Source organism: Asterias rubens, chromosome 5 (assembly GCF_902459465.1).
Source record: "Asterias rubens chromosome 5, eAstRub1.3, whole genome shotgun sequence".
In the NCBI taxonomy this organism is placed as follows: Eukaryota; Metazoa; Echinodermata; class Asteroidea; order Forcipulatida; family Asteriidae; genus Asterias; species Asterias rubens.
The window spans coordinates 20,305,375-20,332,534 of NC_047066.1; the positions used below are offsets into that span (position 1 = coordinate 20,305,375).

The 27,160-nt window shown below is 36.5% G+C and overlaps 2 protein-coding genes across 3 annotated transcripts in view; one reads left to right on the forward strand and one right to left on the reverse strand.

The window, feature by feature from the left end:
• Positions 1-1,078: 1,078 nt before the first annotated feature.
• On the reverse strand, positions 1,079-5,231 carry LOC117290612 (intraflagellar transport protein 22 homolog). Its single transcript, XM_033772074.1, has 6 exons — positions 5,138-5,231; positions 4,135-4,217; positions 3,545-3,631; positions 2,912-3,010; positions 2,337-2,434; positions 1,079-1,937 (listed from the first exon to the last, which is right to left on the reverse strand). The coding sequence occupies exons 1-6, from the start codon at positions 5,174-5,176 to the stop codon at positions 1,789-1,791; spliced, it is 555 nt and encodes a 184-aa protein (XP_033627965.1). The 5' UTR covers positions 5,177-5,231; the 3' UTR covers positions 1,079-1,788.
• Positions 5,232-5,650: 419 nt separating this feature from the next.
• Positions 5,651-27,160, forward strand: part of LOC117290505 (rasGAP-activating-like protein 1) — a 41,210-nt gene continuing 19,700 nt past the window's right edge. For both annotated transcript variants that reach the window (XM_033771925.1, XM_033771926.1), the window contains exons 1-4: positions 5,651-5,854; positions 7,435-7,491; positions 19,182-19,295; positions 23,395-23,456. In XM_033771925.1, the coding sequence (XP_033627816.1) occupies positions 5,787-5,854; positions 7,435-7,491; positions 19,182-19,295; positions 23,395-23,456 (301 nt within the window). In that variant the 5' untranslated portion in view covers positions 5,651-5,786. The remainder of the gene's footprint in view (positions 5,855-7,434; positions 7,492-19,181; positions 19,296-23,394; positions 23,457-27,160) is intronic.

Genomic DNA, 27,160 nt, shown 5'->3' on the forward strand with positions numbered 1-27,160 from the left:
GAAAGGTTGAGTTGATACTGTGCATAGATTATGCATGTGTTGTAAATGGTGCCAACGGGCGCAGCAAAACGAAGCAAATGGTTCATTATACATGTTATAATAATAAGCCTCCAATGCGGCCAAGCCAAATGGAGGAATTGTTATTTCACAAACCTTTTGACAGTGTCGCAAAATTGGTCAAAAATGTTTGAAAAGCTGATCAGAAAAAAGGCAAACTTTATCTAAACGTGGCTGCAACCTGTTGACTAAAAACTTGTGGGCATTATAACATCTGATTGTCAAACAGAAAACACAAAAAAACGTGAAAGTCGTGTGCCCATCGATCGCGCTGGCCGTGCATTACGATTGCGGATAGAACTTGTGCAGTCTTAAGTCTCTTTTACAAAAAAAGGTATAAATGAAAAATACTGTACATGTAGTATACACTGACAAAGTACACACTTCAAGTTGGTTTTCAATCAGAAAATGTCTTAAATAAAATAAAAGAACTGATCTTCAAGAAACTGTTATACTAATGACGAGATACAGATATTTACAACTGCATAATATACAAATTTATACAACAAAGTAACACATTGGTGTATAATGACAAAACTAAAACTATTCAGCATGTAAGTAACAACATTATTATCTATAAATTTAAAATAGAACAGCAAGCTTTTGTTAAATAGCATTTTGGAGGGGAATGTTGAAAACAAATATAATGCCTCAGGAAGTTACTTATTATAATTCAAGATTCAGAAATTATATTAGTTATGAGAATCTAAATTGTGTATTAAAGCCATTATACACTTGCGGTAAACAGTGTTGTCCAAGTCCCACACTTCGTGTATCACAACTTATATATAAAATAACAAACCTGTGAAAATTTAGGCTCAATCGGTCATCGGAGTCGGGAGAAAATAATAGGAAAACCCACTCTTGTTTCCGCACGTTTCGCCGTGTCATGACATGTGTTTAAAATAAATCCGTAATTCTCGCTATCGAGAATTGATATTGTTTTACTGTTTTCTAAAAAAAGTAAAGCATTTCATGGACTAACATTTCAAGAGAAGTCTTTCACCATTACCTTCTGTAAACACTGTAAATTATTTGTAAATCTGTGAACTTTTTGCTTCGTTTTCTGTACCGAAAGTGTATAATGGCTTTAATAAAAAGCTTGAACATTCTCATGTCAGGGATCTTGTGATTATGATTTCCAATAACGAGTCATGGTGGAAACTATTTGTTCATCTCAATTACCAATGGGAAATATCATTAAATAACCTGTTTTCTTCACTGACTCATATTATTTAAGGACAAAGGGGCTTTAGGGAGGTTCAGTACAGAGTGAAAGCAAAAAAGTTATTGAAAACATGTCTTGTGTTAATTGTCATATTATGCAGCTAAAAGGAACTCAAATTTAAATCACATCATTTAATGTGAAGCCAGATGAGCTAAAAGTATCGGACTCTCAAAATATGAGATTACTAATGGGGTGGGACTGCATACAAAAACAAATAAGTAGTAATCACCCATTAGTCTTGAAATAAAACCCTCAAAAATACCAGCTCTTACAGTCCTTCGGCTTACATAAATCGCAATGCATCTTGACTGTACACGGGTGAGTGTTTTCACCTCAAATGTAAATCACCATAATATGACAAATTATAGGTTCGAGCACAACAACACTGTCTTTTCCTTCCCTTCAAAAGACAATTGAACTGAAATATTGGATCATGATCGATGTGTATACAAACAGTATTAAAATCACAATAAATCCTTACAAATTACTGCTAGTATAAGAAACTACTGTATGATACTCAGCTCTTCTTGATCCTGTTTACGACTCATGCTGCTCAGTAATTTGGCCAGAAAACTGTTGAAGTCCCTCCTCACCCCTTCAGCATCTTCCTCCAGGTTGGTTTGCACATGCTGTACTTTGGACATTGATGATGCTATTAAAGAGATGGACATCACAAAAATGAAAATATATTTCAAATCAATCCTTTTAAGAATGTCCATAGCCCATAGGCACAAAGCAGTGGCACTGGCAAACAAACTAAGTGGTTCTAAAGTTCTGTATTCGATTGGTAACCAGAAGATTCAGCAATGTTACACATGTTATAAACACATGTACATGTAATAGGAAAGGTCAGTAAACTTTTCTGGAATTGTTCACTTTCTTTTCACTCTAAAGTTTGAACGAGCTCCAATTCGATTACTGTCACTCTCAAACGCCAGTATCCTAATAAAACAAAGAAAGGACTAAAGTTTGAAGAGTATGTTAGTGTTTGCTCTCTCACCAGTTTGATCCAAGAGATAAAAAACAATGAGCTAAAATAAAACTGACTTACGCATTTGCACAGTTAAATTTTTAGCAGATGGCTTGACATGGCCCATGATGAGACAGTTGGTTTCTCGTAGAGCCTGCTGTACAACAAAGTGGCTGTACCTGTTCATAATTAAGAAAATGTAAGCAAGAGTCATTAAATTTTGGTAACATTGCAGCAAGGTGGTATAGGGGAATAGATGAGTAGTGACTTGGTACTGAGAGCAGGGTCATGGTTTTATACAGGAATAAGAGAAGTCCTTTATCATGGAAACGACTCATGCGCACTTACATGACTATGAGAGCTTCACACTTGTTGACAAACTGGTCTTAAATTGAAGAGTGGGAAAGTACTTCCAATGCGACTGCTTCTTGCTTTGGGGTATTGGCAAAATGCGCCTTGAACACCCAGCAGGGTGGATATGTGCGCTTACAAATCTTCATTATTAATACTATTATTAATAACAGTATGCTTAAATTTGTGTTTAGTCTACTGATTAACATGAAGCAACCTTGTTTCAAAGTTAAGGCTATGTTTGTGATGGATAAGGGAAATGGCCCTTTCCTGAGTGTCCTAAAGTATTGTGTAATGAAGCTTACCACATGTCCAGTTCTCTCTCATGTGTGGGAACATCTGGGTTGTATACAATCACTACACCATTAGCATCCTTCATAATAGCTGGCCAGCACTCATCAAATCTGTAATAAATAAAACTTGCTCTATGAACACCTTATTCACACAAATTTGTATAGAGCACCACGAACACTTGGTAAACATCAGAGATTGAATGTTCTCATGTCAGCACTGGTAGAAATAATGTAGAGGTGGGTTTTCTCAAAGCCCCTGGACCCCACACCTTAATTCACAGTAATCAAATTGTGTTCCAAAGCCAAAACTTTTTTTTGCAGACCAAGTTAGAATACAGCACCCGATTTAAAAAGTAGCATGCGACACTTTTTATGCAGAATCTTGTCCGCTGTGATTGACTACCGCAAACGGTGGAATTCAGGAATTTGTTCACATTTGGTAGACTTTGGTGACAGCTTGTTCCCATGTTCAGCCATAAGATCCTAAAGTAAAATGTTAAGTTCCTAGCATGGGTAGGCTTTGATTTAACCCATGACATCCATGGCATGTGCTGTGTACACTTTGTTTCAGATAACAGAGTAACCACACTTAGATGTCCTGTCATACAATGATGATTACAGTTTTTTTCTTCTTCTGTAGCTTACTTTTGGTCTCCACTGCAGTCCCATAATTCAACTTCTGCTGAGGATCGAGCTCCAATTTGATTACTGTTACTCTCAAACTCCAGAATCCTGATAAAACAAAGAATGATTTAGTATTGGTTTCTGGAAGAATACTGTCAATCTGCTGCTCAAATTGAAATCCGCCACTTTTCGAAGTAATTAATTTATAGATAGAGTAAGCCTTTATGTACCAAGTAGTGTCACACAGTCATGTAAAACACTGAGAAAGGGTCTTTTAATTTTTTCAATCATCATCATTATCATCTGATCATGCAAGTCATTCCCAACTGATAAAATTGCCATAGCATGCACCCACAGAAGAAAATTCTTCCATTTTCTTTTCAAAACACCTGACAAATCCAGAAAATTGTTAGCCATCCAAACAGCATCTCCTAACTAAAAACATCAATGTACATAATTATACTTCATTCACTCTTGAAAAAATTTCAACCCCTTTTGTGGCAATGCATATAAATTTCATACACAGGGAACAAAAGAATATGATACATCTTGCTGGTTCATTAACCCGGATAGGCATTAACCCGGATAGGCCCCTTGCTTTATGGTCTTACCGAACACCTTGAGTGGGATGATACTCTCCACCAGAAGTCTCTGTTGCATCTGCCAAGAAGTTGGAAATAACTGACTTCCCACTCTGGTTTGATCAAACAAAATAAAAAACATCATGTTATTGTTTTTTCTTCAGGCTAGCCCCACAGCTATACCGCATCTAGCTTTTGTCAGTTTGTAAACGTATTTCTTGTTTTCAGAAAACCTTTGACGTAAATAGAACATCTTCTCCCAAATAGGTAACTTCAACAAGTGGAATAGTCTCGACCTCACAGAACAAGTCGCAACTTATAAATAAGCGCATCAAAGACTACGTGTTAACTCCTTCAAGCGCATCAAAGACTACGTGTTAACTCCTTCTAAAAAAACACTTGACCTTGCTTGACACTCACTAAAACACATATAATTATGGGGGTTTTCATTTCAAGATATAGGCGATATGTATTTATTCGACAACATTCATCGCATAGCAATCGCGATAAACCTTATTGACTTATCAAACCGTATTAAATTAAGTAATTAAGTAGGTATGCTTCACTCAAAGTCAAAGTGGAGATTTAATCAACCCCAAAAAGGGGGTTGCCATTTCTTATATTATTTGTGTTGCCATTTTTTATATTGTTGTTATTTTTCATTTGAAAATTGAAGAATTAGATTATTATATACACTATATTATTGACATCATGTGAACTGAATTAATGGCAATGATAATGAGCATGTTTGTGTAGACTAAGACTGAACATGCATTCTCATTTTGGCTGGGAAAGCCGAAAGTAATGAGGCTACAGAAATCATTAAAATTGACAGCAAATTATACTCAACGAAGATAAGGTGGCGTCGCTACCATGGCTACACTGCACATTTTGACATCGTGAGTGTGGACATAAAAAGTAAACAAAAAGTGACAACGAGTCGACGACAACAGCAGGCTAGGATATATTAATTAGTTTCTCGTAAAACTAATCTATGTGATAGAATTATGATACAGGAATACTTTAATTTTACCTCACACGGTCCGACAACTAGAATCTTTGCCTTTATCATTTTTTCATCTGGCAGTTTCGTTCGTCGTTTGTCAGGAATTTAGAATAGCTTATTCTGAACTCTTGAGGGCGCTAAACCAAAAGTGTGCGTTTATTATTGCTATTTTTAGCACAGCTCAAAAGAAATGTTATTTTGTTACGTTTAACACTATATTTTGAGAAAAATAACTGGAAAAACAACCTTTTGAAAGTAAAACAACCAACAACAAACATATTTTAATCAAAAATTAGAAAACTTCAATAAAAAAAAGGAGAAGAAAGATACAAAATATGAGTTTTTTGTTCGAAAATATGTGTCGTCTGCTAAGGTGACCGAGCGCCCTCTTCCGTTAAAAGATGACACATCACTGGTAACCTTTTCCAATCATTATACACTCATATAAAATGCGGGTACCACTCGCACGTGTTTACCACAAAATTCACGGGAAGTACGTAATGTGTTGGAAAACGTGTTAAGTTGGCAGACGACATTTCACCCTCGAGCTGAAAGGCTGTGTGTATCAGCGGCAGACGACTCCTACACAATGTTTATGAAAGAATGTCAACAGTTTTGAGAGAGTGAAATTTCTTTCTGTCAATATTTAATACTTCACTGGCGCGCTCTACTCAACATGGTGAAGAATACATCCCTGTGTCTGCGTATTGGAGAAGCGAAGGACTTGCCAGGAAAAGACCTCATGTAAGTGCCTGTTTACTGTTATTTTTGAGTTATAGAATAGACGTACTTGGGCTACTGAATTACATTTTACAAACTTGCAGAACAGTTCTTACTTGTGAACAAATTTCATAAACGAACCATTTACTACTTAGACCACTTCTTGCTCTATGCTTTATTAATACATTTTGGGCTGTTGTTGTAGACCTAGCACAGCAGTCTGGGCTCTGTTTTGACAAAAATATGTTGTCACTGTATGCATCCAAATTCAAACTTAAATAAAAAAATTGGTCAGGCCCCCCCAGTCATGCCAATTACTTGGTTAATTGACAGTTGAGCTGTGTATGGTCTGTGTTAACACTGTTATCTTTGTTTGACCCCCCCCCCCCCCCCCCCCCCCCCTTGCCGGCCCGAGTGCTCTGGACACAGTGACTGGGGTGCTAGATTCCTTTTTTCAAAATTAACACATAATCGGTCAGCTAGCAAATTTTCGAAAAAAGGAATCTAGCGCCCCAGTCACTGGGTCTATGTATGAGTGATCATGACATTTCCTTCCTTTTCTGTTGTTTCTTAGTTAAATGATGTGCAGTGCTCCACAAGGAGCTCTATTCAGAGGACCATTCTCTAGCATTTGAACTGAACAGGGTTTTTCAGGCCCTTCACTTTTTCAGTTGAATTAAATTATAACCATGTTGGCTGCATGAATATTTTATTTGGTCCATGCTAGCGCTGTCAAAATTTCATACATAAGGATGCTTTTCAATACAGAATAAGGGAGCTGGACCATTTGAAGCGAATTGTTTTTGGAGCGAATTGTTTTTGAATTGTTTTTGACTGTTCCCAGCTCCTGACGATGTGCACGGATAACTGTCCGTATGGCGCCACCACTTTTTCACAAATTTTTACAAAAAGGGATGTCTCATTGAGGTAAATTAGATACTATATTATTTTATATCGAATTAAAAAAGTGGTGGCGCCATAAGGAAACTTTTCCTAGAGTTTTCATAGGGCATCTCTATGATGAGAAATAGTTTAATTTCTAATGCATTATTGAACACTCACACTGGGTCCAACCATTGACCATCGTCACTAGGGCATTACCTTCCCCTTTGTGCAGTATCAGGCCGGCATTAGGATGAACACTTCAGTACAGAAACAACCTTTTCGACATTGCCCACCTACTCGAGTTTGTGTTGACCAGCCATTTGAAAACTGTGTGTGTGCACGGAACTAACACCTGGTTCATGATTTCATGTGTGTTATGTGCATGCGTTCACCAGCACCACGGTGACGATATTACTGCAGACTGGTTGAAATTTCAAAACCATTGGATAATATTGAATAGTCAGAAAGTAGTACGAGGGTTAAAATAAACGATTTCATAAAATAATAACAGTCTTACTGTGTCTTTGAGATTACAGTGTAAGAAGAGTGTGACTGCCCATAGTTAATTGCTCCATAGACTGCCTGACTATAGGCCTACAGGTTTGGTATAAAAGTCATAAGTTACATTGCACAATTTTCACCCAACAAACCAGGGTGCAATATTTTTGTAGAAACCTACATATTGTAGACTTCTAACTGTTCTTCTTTATGTTCTACAGATCTCGTAGCAGTGACCCTTACTGCTTGATCAAGATTGACAATGAAGTTGTTGCAAGGTAAGACCCTAATCACCTCCATACTTGAAATTGACTTAAACTAGAAATGAGAAGAAAACAGTGCTCAGACCAAACACAGCATATAAACTATAAAAAGATTCAAATGAACCCTTTGTGATATCTTTTAAAACTTAACATTCAACAACTTTAAACTTCATTTGCACACTATTACTTAGTTTGAAATTTCTACACTGGACCGAATAGTAGTCTACATGTTTCTATAATATGTTATGTATAAATAATACCCTACATGTACCCAATAGGCCTATAATATTATGACAGACTGTCAGCCTACACGTACACATTAGAAAAATGTTTTAATTGAAAATTCATAAAAATCGTTCATATTTCCTCATGAACTGCAGAATTTATGATAAATATTTACTGTCTGGTTAAGATTGGACAGTGTGATTTTCTGATAATAATTCCTAGCTTGTCTTCAGAATTACTATTGTTTGCAAAGAGTGCATGCACAACATGTACATTGTATTGTGTTTGCTGTACTCGACCATTACATTAATTAAGAGCATTATGGTTGTGATGTGACACACAGTTCAGTACTTCGTTCAAGCAAAGGAAACCTTTACCAACCAAGATGAGATGTATTCATTACCAAGTACAGCATAGCAACTTGGCTTTTGTATTTTAAGAAAACGCTGTACGTTCCTATGTAAATGATTGAATTCTAAATATAATCATAGAGTAGATAGTGGCTATTTTCAGAACCTCGAGTTATGTTTACTTTATTTGTTTTATCATAAGGTGTTTTTTTTCCTAAACATATGCAGGTAGGCTTTTTATTACCTCATTGTTAAAATAACAAGTTGTGTACAATCATGACCATGCAGAAATATAAATTGCATTTAATTAAACACAGCATTCCTTTCAGTTGCTGCAAAATGAGCAGGCTTGATATTTTAAATATAAACAGATTGTCAATTTAATTACAAGAATGCAGTTAAAAACATGTTAAAGTATTGTGACACAAATGGGTTCCACCAATATAGAGGCATGCCCGAAAGAGGTGTGTTGAGAAATTGTTAAAAGGAAACATGGAGACCAGTAGTACAATGGGAAATGTAACATTGTCAAGTGGAAAGTAAGATCTTTGAGTAATTTCCATAATTCCTTTAAAATTGTGAATTTCAAGCAGTACTGTCTGCACAGAGCTCTATCGGACCTTTGCTGATGAACAAGTCAGATTAGACTTAGTGATTGGAAGCATGCTGAGAACTTCATTGGGAAGAAGTTGGGGGGGGGGGCACTCACCCTGTATTTAACTTTGTGTTATTCTCAATCATCAATGGAATAGAAGTTAAATTCATTTCAAAATTTCAACTACATGATGAGCTTTTTACACTTCCAAACCCAACCATGTATGTCAACCTGATTGTGATTGATTGTAATTGGTCAAACTCAATTGATGTTCTCTGTGTGGTGCTGTTGATGCAGGCTGGACTCTGGAACTGTGTTTTATCAATGCATTTTTGCTATAATGGAATCCTTCACACAATTTCTTGTTTGTATCTGGCAGGACTCATTGGGCATTGAGTGTGGATTTGTTGTTTGGCATGTGAACTTTGTGTCTGTATATTCCCAGCTGATTATAAATCTCACCCTGACATTTTGTGGTATTTTCTTACGACAAATATTTTGGTTGTGAGTTGAATATTGAAGGAATTCAGATGTAACTGCCTTTGTGAATGTTTTTCTATTGTCTGATCTGGCTGTCTTTTCAGTATACCCAGCTAAATGAGGAAGGACCTTTGTAGCGTATGCAAGTAATTTGCATTATTTTAAGGGGTTTGTTTTATTTTAATAAGAGCATCCCAAGGGGTAATTACAAGCACAATTGTACAGAGATGTGCTTAAAGGGTGGCTGCAGTGTTTTTTTTATTCATTTAAACGATTAAACAGGACTTTTTAAACCTGAAATATTTTTTTATTTTTTTTATTAAATGCGCAAGTATTTTAAAAATGGTTTTCAAGAGATTAAACGTTTACATATACGTGACGTCATGTCAGTAACCCGAGCCGTCGGGCCCCCTGGCTGTGTGCATATAAAGACGTGTGCACTGTGTGGCCTGGTACCTAGGCACGTGTAGTTAGGGACCAGACTCTTTTTGCCGACGATATGTTTGAATTCCCGACGTGACGTCGATGGTAGGGGCGGTAACGATCCACAAAAGGGTCATTACGCAAGTCAGATATGTCGGGAATAAACAAAACACATTTTATTGATGTTCAATACATAATATATCAGAAATAAATGACAGCAAAATTAACTGTTTTATTTTTATTCACTGCAGCATCCCTTTAATTGAAAAAATAATGTACACAACAAATCAGTTCTCCACGTCACCATGATTATCCTACATTTGCACACATGGAAATGATAAACTTTACATTCTTGCCTGGGGTGCTTTTTATACCAATATTAACAATTTGAACAGAATTTAGCCATGCGTTGTATAAACCGTTCAGGACTCATGCAGAGCACGCACATGAAGAAAATCACAGACAGAATCAACTTCCTCTAATGGTAAGACTGTTTGTAGCTTTCCAAAGTGGAATGTGAAATTGCCCATGATGTTGTCACAGACTACAGCCTTTTTCTTCTTCCTGGGGTATCTGCATTGGTCCATTTATAAAAGTCAGTGTAGGCTTTGAAATGTCAAGGATGGGGAGAGTGAGACAGATTGTTGTCTGAGTGAGGAATATCTCGGGGAGATACAGTTTTTACATCTTTAGCTGATTGTGATGCCTAGGTTCACTAGGCTAAGACAACTTACAGAATTCAGCAGTGCATTAAGATTTTGATCTTAACTTTATTGTGTATTTGATGAAAACTGTTGACTATTTAGTGATTTTTTTAACATTAATTTACCTCTTTTGTTTGTGTACACATACAATACATGTAGGTTGGGCCCTAAATTGCAGGAAACAATTGAGCATGTGTCAGTACAGGTCCTGATACATACTGTGTTCCTGTAAGGCCAAGGCAATTTTCCCAAGTAAAAGATGCAGATGTTTAAGTTTTCACTTATTTTTTCAAGGGGCACCAGGCTGGCCAGAAGGGCAAGCTTGAAAATTCATCTTTCGAGGGCAAGGCCATAAGTGTTCAATTGTTTGAAGCTACATTGAAAATCAGTGCGTCCTATTTAGTACCTAAAACTAATGGGAAACTTTGGAGAACCACTGAGGCTAAGACAAGGGCAACAGAAGCCATAGCCTCCATGTAATTCCAGACCTGCAAGGGGGCATGGAGACGATCATAAACCATCAGGCCTGTAGTACATTCATCCCTTTACACAATTTAAAGGTGCTGAATTATGAAAAACAACCCAAAAAACAGACCTAATGATGTTGAACAAAGCAAGAGAATGTACCGAAGAAGAGAAAATGAACGTCTGATGATGCAAGTAAATAGTCAATTTTTTTGGTCAACTCATTTCTTTCAAGTTATCTGATATTCTTCTGGAATGTTATACTCTAGTAGCTTTATAAATCATACTGCTGTCTAATAATACGTGTCATTAAAAAGCTTTTCGAAAAAACACATGTCTGTATAGAGCACTTACCCTTAGAGCCGTTTAAAATAAAATCAGATTTAAAGGGTGAAATCTTTTGTTGCAAACGAATCGCCATCCTGAATCGCACTGGTTACTAAGCACTTTGGCTCTCAATTGATTTCACTTAGCATTTTGCAACTAACCGAATCACGTCAAAGGTCTGTATGTCTGTCCAATTCATCAAGCATAGACACAAAACAAAACTATTCCACAAGGAACGTCTTTAACTTAATATTTCCAGGCAAGGCTATCGTTGCCAGAGCAATTTGACAATGGTACGCTGGAGCACTTCACAGGATTTTGTGAGGAGATTAAATTAGAAGGGAGTTTTCGAGGGGCTGCTCGGCTGACAATTGGCAAACCGTAAAAGTAACAGAAACGACAGAGAAGACAAAATTACATTCAAAATCTTTTTGAAATGTCAACTTTTCCAACGCCTGGTGTATAAAACCTTGAATTAGTGTTTTATGTCATTATGCACAGATGCCTTCATGCCTTTATCCATTTCGATTCATGGTGACCAGATGTTACACTTAGCATGTGACACCTGGATGTAGTTGAGTGGAAAAGTTTACATGTGAAAGCTCTACCTTGCATCAGGTTTATTGAATGTCCCCCTGGCCCTTCTCCTAAACAAAGCACAATCGTCCACATGGCACACAATATGTACAATAAGGAAGTTATTGTAAATGTTGTGATAAAATAATGTGCAGAACATTATTTAGAATTTAGAACAACAGCATCACTTACTCCTAGCATAGAGCTATGGCTTAGACTCGAGTCTTGCTCATATACAATGATTCCCACTCAATGCAATTGCAAATTACACTTGATCAACAGACAGAAACCGACACAATTTTACTATCCAAAGAGTTTCGAGTTGCTTTATTTGAAAGGGATACATGATGTGTCAGTTTCCAGTTACAAGTCTGAGTGATACCTGGTTCTCGAAAGGGCAAGGCATTTCTTTTCAAGTAAAGAATCTAATAAGGGATTTGTAACCTACCTTCTATGCTATGCTGTTACAATTCAAGGGACACCAAGGCAAAAACCAGGGGCAAAGAGGAATTTGCCTCCATGAAGTATCAATACCTTAAATTTATATTTCTTCAATTTATTGTAGGCATCATAACAACTTCCATTAGGCTTATTTCTGAAAACAATGTGTACCTGTATCTATAACAAAATTAATATTGCTTCCTATAAAGGAAAAAGTATCTTGTTTCATAACATCATCTGTCGGAAGTAATTCGGTACATTAATATTGAGGAAATTAATCTACATGATTCTGCACAATGTCTGGCTTAAATCAGATCTGGTCAGCCTTAATTAAAAAGGCATTTTCATTTTGTATCTTTGTACCAGAAGAAATGGGTCAGTGCTCAGGCCGATGTGGTCTGTTAAAGCTATTGAATACATGAGCAACGCGAAAGCAAAAGCAGATTTTGTTTAGATCAACCCAGTTAAAGGCAGTGGACACTATTGGTAATTACTTAAAATTAGCATAAAACCTTACTTGGTAACATGGGGAGCTGTTGATAGTATAAAACATTGTGAGAAGTAAGGTTGTATTCGAGAATGAAGTAATTTTCCACAAATTTGATTTTGAGACCTCATAATTAGAATTTGAGGTCTTGAAATCAAGCATCTGAAAGCAGGCAACTTTCTGTGATGAGGGTGTTTTTTCTTTTATGATCTCGGAACTTCGACTACCAATTGAGTTCAAATTTCACAGGTTTGTTATTTTGTGCATGTGTTGAGATGTGAGAAGACTGGTCTTTAATAATTACCAATAGTGTACATTGTCTTTAAATGAAAGGGCCAACTTTTCTAACTCGGAAAGCTCTAAGATCTGTGCTTGAGTGTTGTTGACAACAGCAGGCGATGCATAACATTTGTTGTGAAGATCACTTACAATCCAGCTTTCATTTTAATCATTTATTTTTCCTAAAGGTCTGTTTATTTGGAACTTGTATCCCCTTTCAAAAGCAAACTTAGAATGAGATTGTACCGTTATTTTAGAAGGGAGATCCAAACATCACAAGCATGTAACAGTATCATGCTTCAAGCTGAACTAAATTGTACCCAATGTTTCTGCTCTGTTGCATTGAAATTTAAAACCTTTCCAATCCTGAACCTGTTTTCTGACCACATAAGCTTTGCAATTCGCGAAAACAACATGTTAAAAGTAGTTTGGAAACAATTATAACAGCTCTAAGACCAATTCCAGATCAGTTCTAAAAGCAGGTGGCTTCTTTGTTGGCCAGTCTCTAGATTTAGATCTAGTTGCCGTTTCTGTCTGTCAGACAATCCTCTTGTGTCAAGTGTCTTTTATTTGCGAGACTTTCAACTCAATACAAATTAGGTTGTTTCAAACAATGTTGAACATGGATTGTAGTTTGCTGTGGGCCGTAACATTAACAATCTAACAATATTACCATGAAGCATATTTCATGAAGGGTTCTTCTTATATTTTCCTTAATACTAGAAAGATATTGGAGCAATCTGGGACACAATTTCATTTGCCAAAGCTGAATACCCAGGTTCATGTATAAACCCCTTTGTAAACAGGCCCACTGTATGTTAATCCCCTCTTCTTAGGTTCCTTGTTTTGTTGTTGATTTGTTTTACTTCCTTGAATATTTATGCATTGGGAGACCAAAGGCTACAAGTAAGGATCTTGTGCATATGATGCAAATCTGTGCTGATTCATGGTTTGACTTAGATGCCTTGAAGATTGTAGTTGACTAGAGTTCAAGATACCTGATGTATTATACTATTATGTCACCATATTCTCAAAATCACAGTGCATTCCCTTTCACCCTGTACAAGGAATGTTGTTGAATAAAATAAAAATTCCATGTAATAATTCATGCTATAAAAATAGCAATGCGAATGGCTCAATACACTTGGTTGTGCTTTTTTAAAACCCTGATAAAAATTGTAGCATAACGACTGTGCGGCACCAAATGTTTCAGTGTTGTGAAGCACCGAACCAACTATAGATTCATAAAGCTTTTTGTGGACAAATTTAAACTATCTTTGCAGCTCGCACAACAATAAGCAGGGTAGGCTGAAATTCTATTTTTGCTAAGGTTGCCCAAGGGCAACAACGGTTTTATCACAGGTTTCCCTAATGATTTGTTGGTTGCCAGGGCAACTGTTAGTTTCACATCCTGGATTACAAGGGATAAACTTACACATTACTTTGAAACCACAGTGACATGATATCCCAGCCCCATGTCTAAGAGAATATGCCTAATGGCTTTCAATGTGTGGGCAACACTCAACCTATTATTTGTTATTACTTTATCACTCAGTGTGATGGCTGACCTTGTCAATTAACAAATGGCTTGTTATTGCCCCCTAGAAAGGAGCAAATGAATAGAGTTCCTAATTGTACTGATGTATAATTAGGTCAGATTGGCTTTTAATGGTGCAGGTTGTTAAATATGGATGACAAGATATGAGCATCAGTGTTGTAGCCACGTACTGCATGTGGGCTGCATGTGGGCGGTGCTGGGCAGGCCTGCCCGGAACTCACAATTTTTGCCCAGCACTCTGAGCAAAATACATGCTGCCCAGCACAGATTTTCCCAAGATTATATTGTCCACTGTGCATTGATCTGAGACACAGTTAATGATGAGAGATATCAAATGTCACAGAGAATGAACACAGTCAAAAGGCTGTTCAACTTATTGCATGGCTAAATAACATGAACAGTTTGGAAACCTGGCATCATGCCTGAAGCTTGTTCTTCAGCAATGATGTCCCCATAATTAAGGCATGCAGTTTATCGGCTCGCCCTTGGTTGACTTGATCAAAAATATTTTGATCGATAGCCCAACACTAAAATTAGGTTAGCTTCAATACTGATGAGCATTGAACCATGCATCATTCAGGTTTCATGCAACTTTAATTCTGTGTCAGTAGAAAAGAGGGGGCCCTTGGAAGAGATTTTTTGTCAGATAAATGTAATCAATCAGTTGGAAGGTTTATTATTTTAGCAAGAGGTGTGTCTTCTGGTTCTAGCTCAAGAAAGATTTATTGTGACATTTTATCTTATGTATATTTACAAGAAACTACTGTTTTGGAGCACTGCATTCGTACAGAAACAATGTTGTTCCTTCTTTATTTCTTTAAGACATGTAGCAAATTAAGTACATCTTATTTCTTTATTATCACTAGAGCCTACATGTATGTAGAATGTGTTGTTTATACTCAAATTGTTCTTCTTGGTAACTGCCTCCATGTATAATATTTAAGCACTTGGCAAAACAAGCCATGCAGTCTGTTGTTTTTCCAACCCAAATGCAAACCTTTTTAGATTCGTTATTTATTATTCAATTCAATTCCAGACCTCAAATATCAGCAAATCAGTAAATAAATACTTGAGATCTCCTGTTTCATACCAAGTCATTCTGGTACAGTTGAAATTTTTAGCTACAAGAGCTGTGGTGTAGTGGCGTTTTTCTTGAAAAATGAACTTGAGGCTAAACTCTGAGAAGATCAAGGAGTCAACCCGAGTCTTAGTAAGAGGTTGCTTGAGGTATAATTCTATCTGAACCAACTAAACTCAATGATCATGATGTAAATGCTCATTCAATAATGCAAAAATCTGTCTGCAAATTTTTGCTCTTCCCCTTAAAATATTCATCCTTAATTGTGAGAACTGTTTCGGTCACATTTTATAAAATCACATCAAGAGGGTGCTAGTTGCTACATGTGTAACTTATTCCTCCAAGCTAGGACTAGCAACCACATGGCGACACTGAGTCTGAGTCTGCTATAGTTTCCCTACACTTTTTCCTCTAATAAATGCCGCTCCCCAAACAACATTGTCAGTATATATGACGGAGTTACAAATATTCCCATACATGTTTTTGTTTTTTCAGTATTAAACTGAAGCTTGAGTAGGAAATAACAATGTTGATACGGCTGTTCTGTGCATTGGTCTTGATAGCCTTATTTGTTTGCTATCTAAACCTACAGTTTGTTGATCGTTCTTGTGCTCATTTTATCTTATTATTAGATAATAGAGTTTGATATGTAGATATCCGCCCCCACACTGAAACACGGCATTAGTGGAATGGTCATCAAAGTATAATAACCTACAATTATGAATTGTGAGAGTTAATTATACATACTTTTAAAAAACAGAGATTGCTTTAATCTTTATTGCTGTACTTGTATTTTTTGTTACTTTACGTAAAAATTATGTACATGCATTAATGCATCTTAAGCCAAGTTAGTCTCTTCCCATGAGATGCAAAGTATTTACATTAATTTGTTTACCTTTAATGTAAATAATTAATGTTTCAAGTGAATATGTTCAATGGTGTTTTTTTCTGATGGTGGTGGAAGGTAAAGGAAAGGTAATTCGATCTTACTGCACCAGCACCAGCTTGTCTCCATGCCGTTGCTATGTGTTCCAATTTATAAAGTGCGAGGATTATCATTTTTGGAAAAACCAAACTGCATCAGTCATGAGTGAATATTTGCATGGTGGAAGTACAACAAACAAGGTTTGCGGCAACACCTTGTGTGTATGCATCAGTCATGCTATTGTAATACTGAAATTGTAGCACATTTTGTTTTCTGAAACTGTGGGGAAATGTAACAGGAAATATGTAAGAATGTGCCTAGTTTGTCACTTTTGAAAAAAAAAAAAATCTTTGTTTTAAGAAGGGCTATTCATAACCTTCAGTCATCATTATCTCAAGTTTTCTTAACTTCTTAACTACTTAGCAACTTATTGACTGTGAACATTTTCCTATAGATGTTCGTTGATCTTTACAAACCTCCATGTATTTTTGTGTCTGTGTTAGCTCTAATGGATGTCTGAGCTCGAAATCATCACTTTTAAGAACATTATTCCTCAGTGTCATAACATGTCGCTCCTATAAATAAAGATAACGCATATATTTTTTAATTGTGGAGCAGTTTGAAATGTAGTTAGAAAGAGCAGTCAGGACCTGAAGGCGGACAGGTTGTGGATACTATCACTCTATGCTATCACTATCGCTCTGTGTCAATATTTAGTCAAGATACTCCTCATCAGCAGTGGCTTACTTTTATACAACCACAAATTAGACGGATTAAACTTGTAATTTGTAAGTTTGCACTATAGTGGTTACATGTATGGTTACTAAATGGGTTAGTGACAGGTGTCTGTTGAACTCAATCACTCATAGTCATATTACCCAGCCTAATACTTGTTATGTCAGGGCTTCTAAAAGGGAAGGCAGTTTGTCTCTATTAAAGGGCATCTCTTTGAGGGAAATATCAATATGTATGGCAGCATGTTAAAGGGGCATCTAGCCGACCACCAGGGACATGGAGGCGATTGTCTCTATGTACCTCCGTGAAGTATGTCAAGCCCACATATAATGACACCACATGGTGTGGGAAATTCACGCAGTCTTACTGTACAATCATCTTAGTATTGATATTTTTAAGGAAGAGATGTGATATTGTACCAAAATGCACCCACTATTAGATTCCTTGGTTTAAAGTCTGCCGTAACCATCATTTCAGTTATATTACCTCAACAACTCAAAAACTATTTTATTAAGAACTTGAAAATATTTTGAAGAAAGTTTAAACTTTCACAACTATTTTACGAAGCATCCATGCCTCGTTATTTGCTCTTTAAGGGGCAAAACATGTTTTCCCTAATAGACAAGGGCACCTCTAATGAGTGAAATCTAAATTTGACTGAACATTTCAAGAAAGGCCATCAAGGCAAAGACCAGCAGCTTGGAGGCATTTGTCTCCATTGCCCCTCTGAAATATCGGGTTGTATGTCCATGATTGTTTTGGATGATTAACTTACTATTCAGATTCAGATAATTGATGATGTCCACGCACCATCCTTTTAAAGAACTTTTTAAATGGCCTGGCAGTAGGCCTACTGACTGTAACCTTAGAGAGTTAAAGGAATTTAATTGTTAACCAGTAATTAGAAAGTTGGCAGACGCTGATGGATAGGCTGGTGTCCCTATTTCATCCTGTTCAAGTTTAGAAGAGCTTTGTCAATACAAATCAAATGACTGAAGAAGTCTAACTGTATCATCTGCTTCATTGATACTATAGACTAATATTCTTACTATTAAATCCTCCTGAATATACCCTGTCTTTGTTTGACTTAGACGGACAAAGTAACTTCACTGTCAAGTGAACTTTGCCATGTATATTCCCAGGCTCAGCAACCACAGTTCACAAGTATAAGTAACAAAATCAGCAGTGTTGACGCTGGTGTATGAAAGGCATGGGACAGTTTTTATAGGGAACTATGGAACATACTGTTTGGAGTGTTACTGTTACATAAAATAAACCCTTATTTCACATTCATGTTGAGAGCAATTTAGCAGTCCCTTGCTTTATTTTAGAATGGTTTGGTTGTAAAATTGTACAAACTGCCCTTCATGTACAAATAATGTGCATACCTTTCCAGCTTATGATTCCAACAGATTCACAAATCAGAAGCCATTGAATTTCAGGCTGATAACAGAGTGTGCTAAAAAATATATTTCAAGATTTGTAGAATTACATTCCATTTAGAAGACTAATTTATTTACATAGCACCATGTAATGGTTTACAAGTGCTGTGGCGCAATCTGCAGCCAACCATACCAACGAACCCTAAGGCGAACCCTTTCTCTTTACAATAATTTTGTACTAGGTTCTTTTTAATGCATTACACACAGAGCATAGTGTGGACTGTTATGGTAAATATGGCCTTTTTGTTTTGAAAATGAGCAGGAAGGCAAAATGTATTATCCCCTCAACCCTGGCTCTTCTAAGAATTGCTACGTCTGCATAGATTACAATATCTTAATATCCTTGCTTGGTTGTGTTCTGAACTACGTAGGTTATAGCCCCTCATGTAGTTTCAACTGGATCATAAACTTCAAATCTTACTTGAGAAAACACCCTTGAAGTTGAAAATGTGTAAGTGGTGAAGTGCCTCAAGCAATACCTTTCAACATCAGGTATTTCAAATGTAGCGTATAAATCTGAGTACCTAGCTGCATTTACTAAATGGTTTTGATTAACAACTTGTTTTTATAGCTTTGTTCCTGAACCTCTATTCCTTTTCTCCTATGTTACTACAGGACAGCTACAGTATGGAAGACCCTGACGCCTTTCTGGGGAGAGGAGTACTTCTTTCATCTTCCAGGAGGTTTCCAGAACCTCTCACTGTACATCTTTGATGAGGACACAATGAGGTAAGTAATGGACACAGTTTGTACCATCTGATTTCTTTTTGGAATTCCTTACGTCCACATTATTGCTGAACTGAAATATCCATGTTAAGCTGTTTCTTTGTACTGGATTGTTGTCGGCTGGCTGAGTTCCTAAGTTCTATTATTACTTTAGCAAGTGTCGCATTTGATTTAATCCTAATATTCGTATAAGGCATTGTATGCCTATGCTGCGGCCTTCTTTTACTCAGAGCTGGGGATGGGATGCTGACCGGGCATCACGTAAACTGACAGCGCTACTACCACTGGCTGGATTACACTTGGGCGTGGTCGATGTGCTTCATATTGTGCTCTGGCTGGGGTCTTAGTCTGATTGGTTGTCCCTCTGTGAAGGCTATCTACTACCCAGGTCCATGTGACTGTGTGGTTGTGCATCATTATGATGTGGCAATGGGGGACGATCCAGGGTCTTCTTAAGGTTCCTGGAGGTACCTCACGGTTCATGTACCTGGCAATGGGAATTGTTTGGATGTGTGAAGTTGGTTTGTTGCTGGTGAAGGGTCCTGTGTTGGTGGGGCAGGGGGTGGGGTATAACATATCATTAAGGTCAACTTCACTCTCACTGGCTGAGAACAAATTCATAAACTATATGTTTACTCTTTCCCTTTGATTTTTTTAATACCCTCCCCCTTGGTGCACCTTTTTTGAAAGGGGTTCAGTTGTTCTCAAGGTAAAAGAAAGTAAAACTGATACTAATAGTTTGTGGACCAAATTTGTCTTGCTTTCTAGGCTAGTCTTACTAGTGTGAAGAAACTGGTTTTGCATGTAGCTGTAGGCATGGAGGTAGAGTTTAACTTGCTGTTGTGCCCCTTATACCGCATCACAATTTTACTGTTAAATGCACAGTGTATACTGTATCAATTGAGTAATCCAGTTTCCCTAGATGTAGGCATCTCCAAAAATCCATTGAATTCATGAATCCTGTCTAGCCAGGAACTACACCCCAAGTCACAATGCTATGAATTTCAAGTCACTATAGGGTATCCTTTGAGTAAATGATTTGTGTTTTGTCAGACGCAGTCAAGTGCCAAAGACCCCAATAGATGCTGTATCAAGCCTCAGGTAAAAGTTATAATGCTACTCATGGGAAAGTGGTTGCAGAGAAAACTCAGAAGAAAAAAAGTATTTTTATTTTATCAAATGAACATGTAGTCAAGAGCAAAGTGTACCTAGAAAAAACTGTGTCATGTTAGTAGCCTACAGGAAAAGTAATGATGCTCCACCAGGAAAACTTGCAACAGTGTCCCTTAGGGACACATGGATTTTTTTCCTTCATATCTTCAGATGGAATTAAATCAGAAAAAGTCAGAGCCTTGGGCACATCTGCTTAAAGTAAATATTCCACTGATGCTCTGAGGGGAGAATTGATGGGGAAAATGGCACTCTGTGTGTTTCATTGATTTACATGTGTAATCACCATGGACCGCTCCGGTAACTGCTACTGATCTCCATCTTTAATGCATAGGCACGGCAGATCAAGTGCATGCACTTGGAACATTTTTGTCTCCTTTTATGTTTCACCTCTTGGAGGAATGTGTATTTAGGGCAAGCATTCGATGCTCCCGAATGTTTCAAGCACTTTCTATGTAGAACATAATGAGAACAAATGGTTTTCCTTTTCAGGAAAAGTGCAGTTTCATTTGTTTTTAAATCCCGACTTCCATTTCAAGGTAGAAAACATATAGTGACATTTGTTTTGAGTTGATAAGTGCTTTCAAACTTGTATACAATTTCTACTTTTTTTATCATTTAGTTTTTTTCGAAATTGCTCCGGGGCACCTTTAAAAGACAGTGTTTCACTGCAAGGTTCCCAAGGTAAACAAATAAATAAACAAATAAATAAATAACTATTAAAGTCCATATGAGATAAGCTAGAACAGCTTTCATTGTGTGTAGTTTTGAATACTGCTTTAACTCCATAGTTCTATATTGCATTCTACTTCAAAGATGTGCCTTAGTGTTTACATGATGTAATACTAAACTAAAACTGAGATTCTACATTTCACACAATTGTGACCAATCCGATCATGGTTGACTTTTTGACGCATTGGATGTTTTGCTTGGCATCAACAACATCCCAATTTTAAGTGGTGAACCCTTAAATCTCTGTCACACTGGGTAATAACACAAATTATGTTTGACATTTTTTTTTCTCCAGTCAAATTCAAAAATATTTTCCCCATTATGTTTTGCAGCCTCTGTGAATTCTAGCCTTTTTGCTATCAAAGAAAATCAATAGCCCTGTGTTTATTTGACACAATTATACTGCCTGTGCACACTTGTAGTTTCTTGCCAGTTTGTGTGTCAATTTGTCTTGCATTTTGCTTGCAGTTGACAGAGGAATTGTCTAGAGTGATTCAAGGCGCTTTACTCAAGGATAATCTTTAGTTTAGTCTTTTGTAGTGGATTTTGGTTAGTTGTAAGTAGATTTCCTGTCAGGAATTTTATAAGGTTGTACTCAAAGAGTTTTTTTCTGCATGTTTTGTGATGAGTGCCATGCAACTATGCATGGCATAGACTTTTTGTCTGCATTCACCATTTCTTAATTTGATTGTATAGAAACATCAAGGACGTCATAAAGTTGCACCTTTCAATATTGTTGGCATTATTATAGAGGTTCAAGAGATGAAAATGTCTGAACAATTCAAGCACTTTTTAATGAAAGAATATTTAGAATCGGCAAATATAAGAGCTTGTTTTTTTTCATTTTTTAATTGCATTTCTGACTAGCACTATGTCTATATAAGATGTGCATTTTAATAGCTGAGATGTTGATTGATCAATCCCTGAACGATTCATGCACTTTTGAGCAATCATGCCTTTTTTTTAATGTTTTTTTCCTTCCCTTGTTTTCAGAACTTTAATTTTGCATCTCTTAATATAAATTCTATTTTGTGCATTATGGCTTTATATTTGCATTAATTTCCATAGGTCATACTTTACATAGAGCATTGTACTTGACTTCCAAGTGGAAAGTCATTAAAATTATTGGACCACTTCTAAAAAGGAGATGGTAGACACTTGTAGTAAAAAATAATATAACTAATTTGCATTATTCATGTGAGGTTTGCGGAGCACCATGTGTAAATCTCTTTTGAGTAGTGGTGGTTCCGAAAAGAATGTTTATATCACTTTTTTTAATTTTATTATTTTATTTATTTTATTCTATTCATCAAAGCAGTGACAATTTATGTAATAGCTAGTTAAACACTTTGGAGTAGTGGAGATTCTTCTCAGAACCACCGCTACTCAAATAACACATGGTGCTACTGCAAAACCTCACCTGATTATACTCACACCATGCTAATATTAAAATCCTACTCATTTTCATTTTTGCTATTTTAAAACTCCCAAATCAGATTAAATCATGCTAAAGAGCATGTTTATGAAAAACTATGGTGTTTGAGTATAAAAAGCTTGCAAAATGGAGGCAATATCTCACCTAGGACTTAGACACTATAAACAGGATGCCCTGACTGAAACATTCGCTTCAAACACTTACATGTCAATGATTTGAAACCTTTTGAGCAGAATTAGTTTAAGATGACTATCCATCGCATATCACTCGTGCTGAGATTGTGAAGTAAATAGAGGAAATTACCTTCAGCATTGCTCAAGTTGGAAAAGTCAAATGCAACCTTTACATTTTTTCCCTAACTCTTTTCCGCTCCTGTGATCCTACTCACTGCCCATCTTCAATTTGTTTTCAAAATGAAGTGGGGGTGTATTTTTCACCAAAGTGTTCACAAACTCTCGACACAATGATTGCAATTGTATAGCATCCAAAAAAACAAACTCAACTCCAGTTGGAAAAAATGAACTCAGTTCTGATTGAAATCATAGGATTGAAACTTAGCCAATACTGATTTACTGCATAAATAGAGTTGGGAAGCATTGACATGATTGATGGATTACCTGAATTGTTTGTCAACAATTCTGAAAAGAAAGCACAATATGCATTACTTTTGTACATATGTTGAAATCTCATATTTTTCCCCAAGATCCTTTTTGAAGACTCAGCTAACACATGACCTTTCTCATATTTGTTTTCATGTTTCTATAGCGAGGACGATATTATTGGAAAAGTGTCATTGGACAAAGAGATTCTGCAGAACTGTCCCAGAGGCAAGTGTTTCAAATTACATTTTTATATGTAAACATTTGTAAATGTCATCTGCAATGCAGATATGTTTCAAGCAATTATTGTATTGCATATAGTTTCTACTTCTTCTTTGATTGTCAGATGCTGTCCCCAAGCACAGGTTTCTGTTTTGTTCAATTACGGTACTGCAAATTTACGGTACTGCAAAGGGTTTTGACGTCAGATGTTTTGCAAAGACGCGTTTCTGTTAACAGTTGTGGTCAATTTGAGCAAGCAAAATGTTGTATCAATAGTTTTTTTTTTTCTTCGGTAAATATTTTTCAAGCTGTGTTTTTGGTTTGAATGGACAAATGGACTAGTGGGAAGTACTCATTATTCCAGCAGTAGTAGGAAAACATTATTGTCCTCTGTACTTTTATTATATATGTTGAACCTCCTCTTCTGTAGTTGTTGAGACTGTGTTAGGTGGGTGTATGTGGATAACAAATCTCCTTTTCTGTTGGTTACCAGCTCAAACTTCTGCACATTGTATGAACAAAAACCAATGGTTGTTCATTTTACCTGAATTGCATACTGTATACATACATGTAAAGGTATATTTTAAAACAAATACTAACTATATGACACTACTGCCTCTAGCTACCGGGCAATCTCAGTCGTCTGGTTGGTAAGACACTCTAGAATTACAAAGGTCATGGGTTCTAATCCCACCCGAGTAATATGCTTGTGATTTGTCCATACCTCAGGAAAGTACTGAGTATACAATGTACACAGTGCTAATACACATCAGTGTATGGGTAAAAACCAAAATAAATATAAGATACTAGCAAAAGTAATGACATAATAGACTGAGGGAGGACTTGGATGAATTTGCTCAGCAAAACAACTTGATTAGTTTTAGTTATCAGAGACTGAAACTGTATGGAGGCAAAAGGTTAGACAAAAACATTGCCCTTTGCAGCAGACCATACTCAGAAGTCGTTTACATCCGATGGATGATCATGGTTTGATCAGGATTTATTTGTTAGTGTTGGAGATTACCATGAGTGGAAGTTGAGTTGCTCATAATTGAGTTCTTGATTGGTTGGTTGGACATATTAGTCCAATGTAAATGTGATAAAGCTTGTCATTTCTAAGCACCTTTGAGCACCTGCATTAGCTTTTACTGGTGCTATCAGACATCGTTTTTACTGTTATTATTGTCATAATTATTATTTATGAAGGGCAAGGCTGCTTAGGTTTTCTTTATATCCCAGTCCACTCATTCTCAAGAAAAAGCAACATGCAACCAGGTGCAAGTGTATTTTACAGGTTAGCAGAAAAATTATGTGGCCATTTTGCGCATAACCATGGATTGTGACGTCATATTTTTTATGTGCAGTAAGCACCAGAAGATTAGTAGGCCTATGCCTTTTCGTGTACTTAAGGTTAACAGAGCTATGAAATGGAAATCACACAGTAAGCATAAAATCAGACTTTAAGTAGCTCTATGAAATTGGGCCCAAGTGGTTATTAGTGGGATGTCAGTACATAAATCAATCGCACACTATGATTGTGCTTATGTGAGTGTCTTGCAGATGGTACCATTTTAAAGAAAAAAAACGTAACTAAAGATTTTTCTCAATAACATCTTTTCTGTCATTACCAAAAACACTACTATCATACTTTAAAAGCATAACAAAATGAAGGAGTATCTAAAGAGACCCTTTCTCCAAGATGAGGTCTTGATTTCTTCACAAAGAGCTAAGATTGATCTTAAAAGTGCAAATCAATCTTGATGCTAGGCAAAGTGTAATGTCACAATAAAAATCTTGATGGTAATATTGACAACTTGTCTTTAGATTTGTATCTTAGTGCTTTGTGAAGTTGAGCCTATAGCATTTGACCAATGCACACAGTAGCTGCAATTGTGCTCCCTGATTTCACAATTCCACTGTTGCTTTATTCCGAATATTATGTGTAACTGAAAATTAGCGATTGCTTTGGCAAGAACAATAAAAGCTCAAAATGCGTTTTTGGAAAAAAGCATCTCAAGGACAGAAATGAAACTTAAATTTTTGATTTTCAAATTTAAGTTATTGATCAGAAACTGTTGCGAGTTACATGTTTGAATACCATGCAAGCAAGGGGTTAAAGTCTTGAATAATATAATGAACGCCAAGTCAATGCTTAAAAATTTGGCCACCATCTACTACGCTCACAGCTACCTGTAAATGAACAAACAATGATGAAATCCAGAGCACCTTTACTCATGCTAGGATTGTTACTATGGGTGATTAACTTACAAGTGCCCTTGGCTACTGCGCTAACTAGATTTTAGGGAGGTGGGAGAGGGATTTACGCAGTGAACGTTACGTACCAGGAGCTGTAAAGCTGTAATCTGCAAAGAACTATTCCCTAATGGTGTGTACACTAATGTCAGTGCACTTTGCTGCTCCTGTTGCCCGGCTAATTATGTTTTTTTTTAAACTCTTTTAACATTTTCTCTTTTTTAATTTTTCGTCCTCAATTCCCAATTATTGTGGGAGGAAAAAACTCTGGTGAGACGCAGAAAATATATTCCTTGCGACTAGACAGGATTTTAAACAACTGCGTGGGTGGGAGTGTGATGGTTAAGGATTCTGAACATAAATGGTGCAAAGTTGCTAATTCTCTATCTACTCAATGTGAAGGAGAGAACATTCACTCGCAGTGTAAAAATTGTACTCTAGTTTAACTCACTTCGGTGGAAAAATTATAATGACACACATTATGATTTTCCAAAGCCGCTCTTCCTGTTGTGCAGGTGTTCCTTCAAAGATATTTACTCTTCTGGTTCGGGAAAAGAGGAAGAAAATTTCCTCAAACCTTTGATCAAAATTAAACAGATGTTGGAAGTCTAGGCAAACACTTATTTGGAAGTGTCATTGTTTACTTATAGAAAAAATAGTCAATTCCCAATATCTAAATAGAAATAAACACACAATGCTACCAAATAGTTAAAACTTCAGCAAATAGGCTACAGTGGTCACATTTCTGAAAATGTGCAGCAGTATTTATTTAATTATTTACTGCTCATCTAATTCGGTTATTTGTGTTGTGCTTTTGTTCTATTTTTGTAAGGGTTCACATGTAATTGTATCATAGGACAAAATGTTGTGCTATTATTATAGATGCTATACTGGTAATTGTACAAGTGCTCTTGTGTTCTGCTCATGTGAATCAAATTACATTTTGCAACACCTGGAGACTAAGCTAGTATGTAACCATATGCCGCCTTCCTATAAATGTGAACACCTAATGATATGGATATTCCCAGAATTGTTACAGAATGCTTTTGTTTGTAAGGGGTAGATTGGAAGTAACACACGCTTCCAAAGCGTCATTGCAGAATCCAGATTATCTAATGCGCACCCTACCTAGGGCAAAATTTAAGGCCTACAGAAAAATCAAATGCCTATAAAAATACAACAGAGAAAGTTCTCATGCACACAAACAAGAAGTTGTATTTTTGGTTAATTATAAAGGTTCTTTTTTTTACTTTTGGTATTTCAAAGCTTACAGAAAACCTCAATACTTTGTAGTAAAATCCAGCACTTATGAAAGTGGTTCTCAGCGCCTTTGGCCTATATAAATTCCCTTCTGGATGAAGATTACCTTCTGAGGAAATTAAAAAAATTCAATAAACAAAAAATAAATAAAATGTATTAATTTTGGTTTTACCCATATACGGTGTTGTGTGTTAGCA

Excerpts from the sequence above, each read along its gene's own strand:
- LOC117290612 (XM_033772074.1), bottom strand. The coding sequence starts at position 5,176 with ATGATAAAGGCAAAGATTCTAGTTGTCGGACCGTGTGAG. Across the intron at positions 4,218-5,137 it reads TAGTTGTCGGACCGTGTGAG|AGTGGGAAGTCAGTTATTTC; the intron begins GTAAAATTAAAG and ends TGATCAAACCAG. Across the intron at positions 1,938-2,336 it reads AAATTTAACTGTGCAAATGC|CATCATCAATGTCCAAAGTA; the intron begins GTAAGTCAGTTT and ends TCTCTTTAATAG.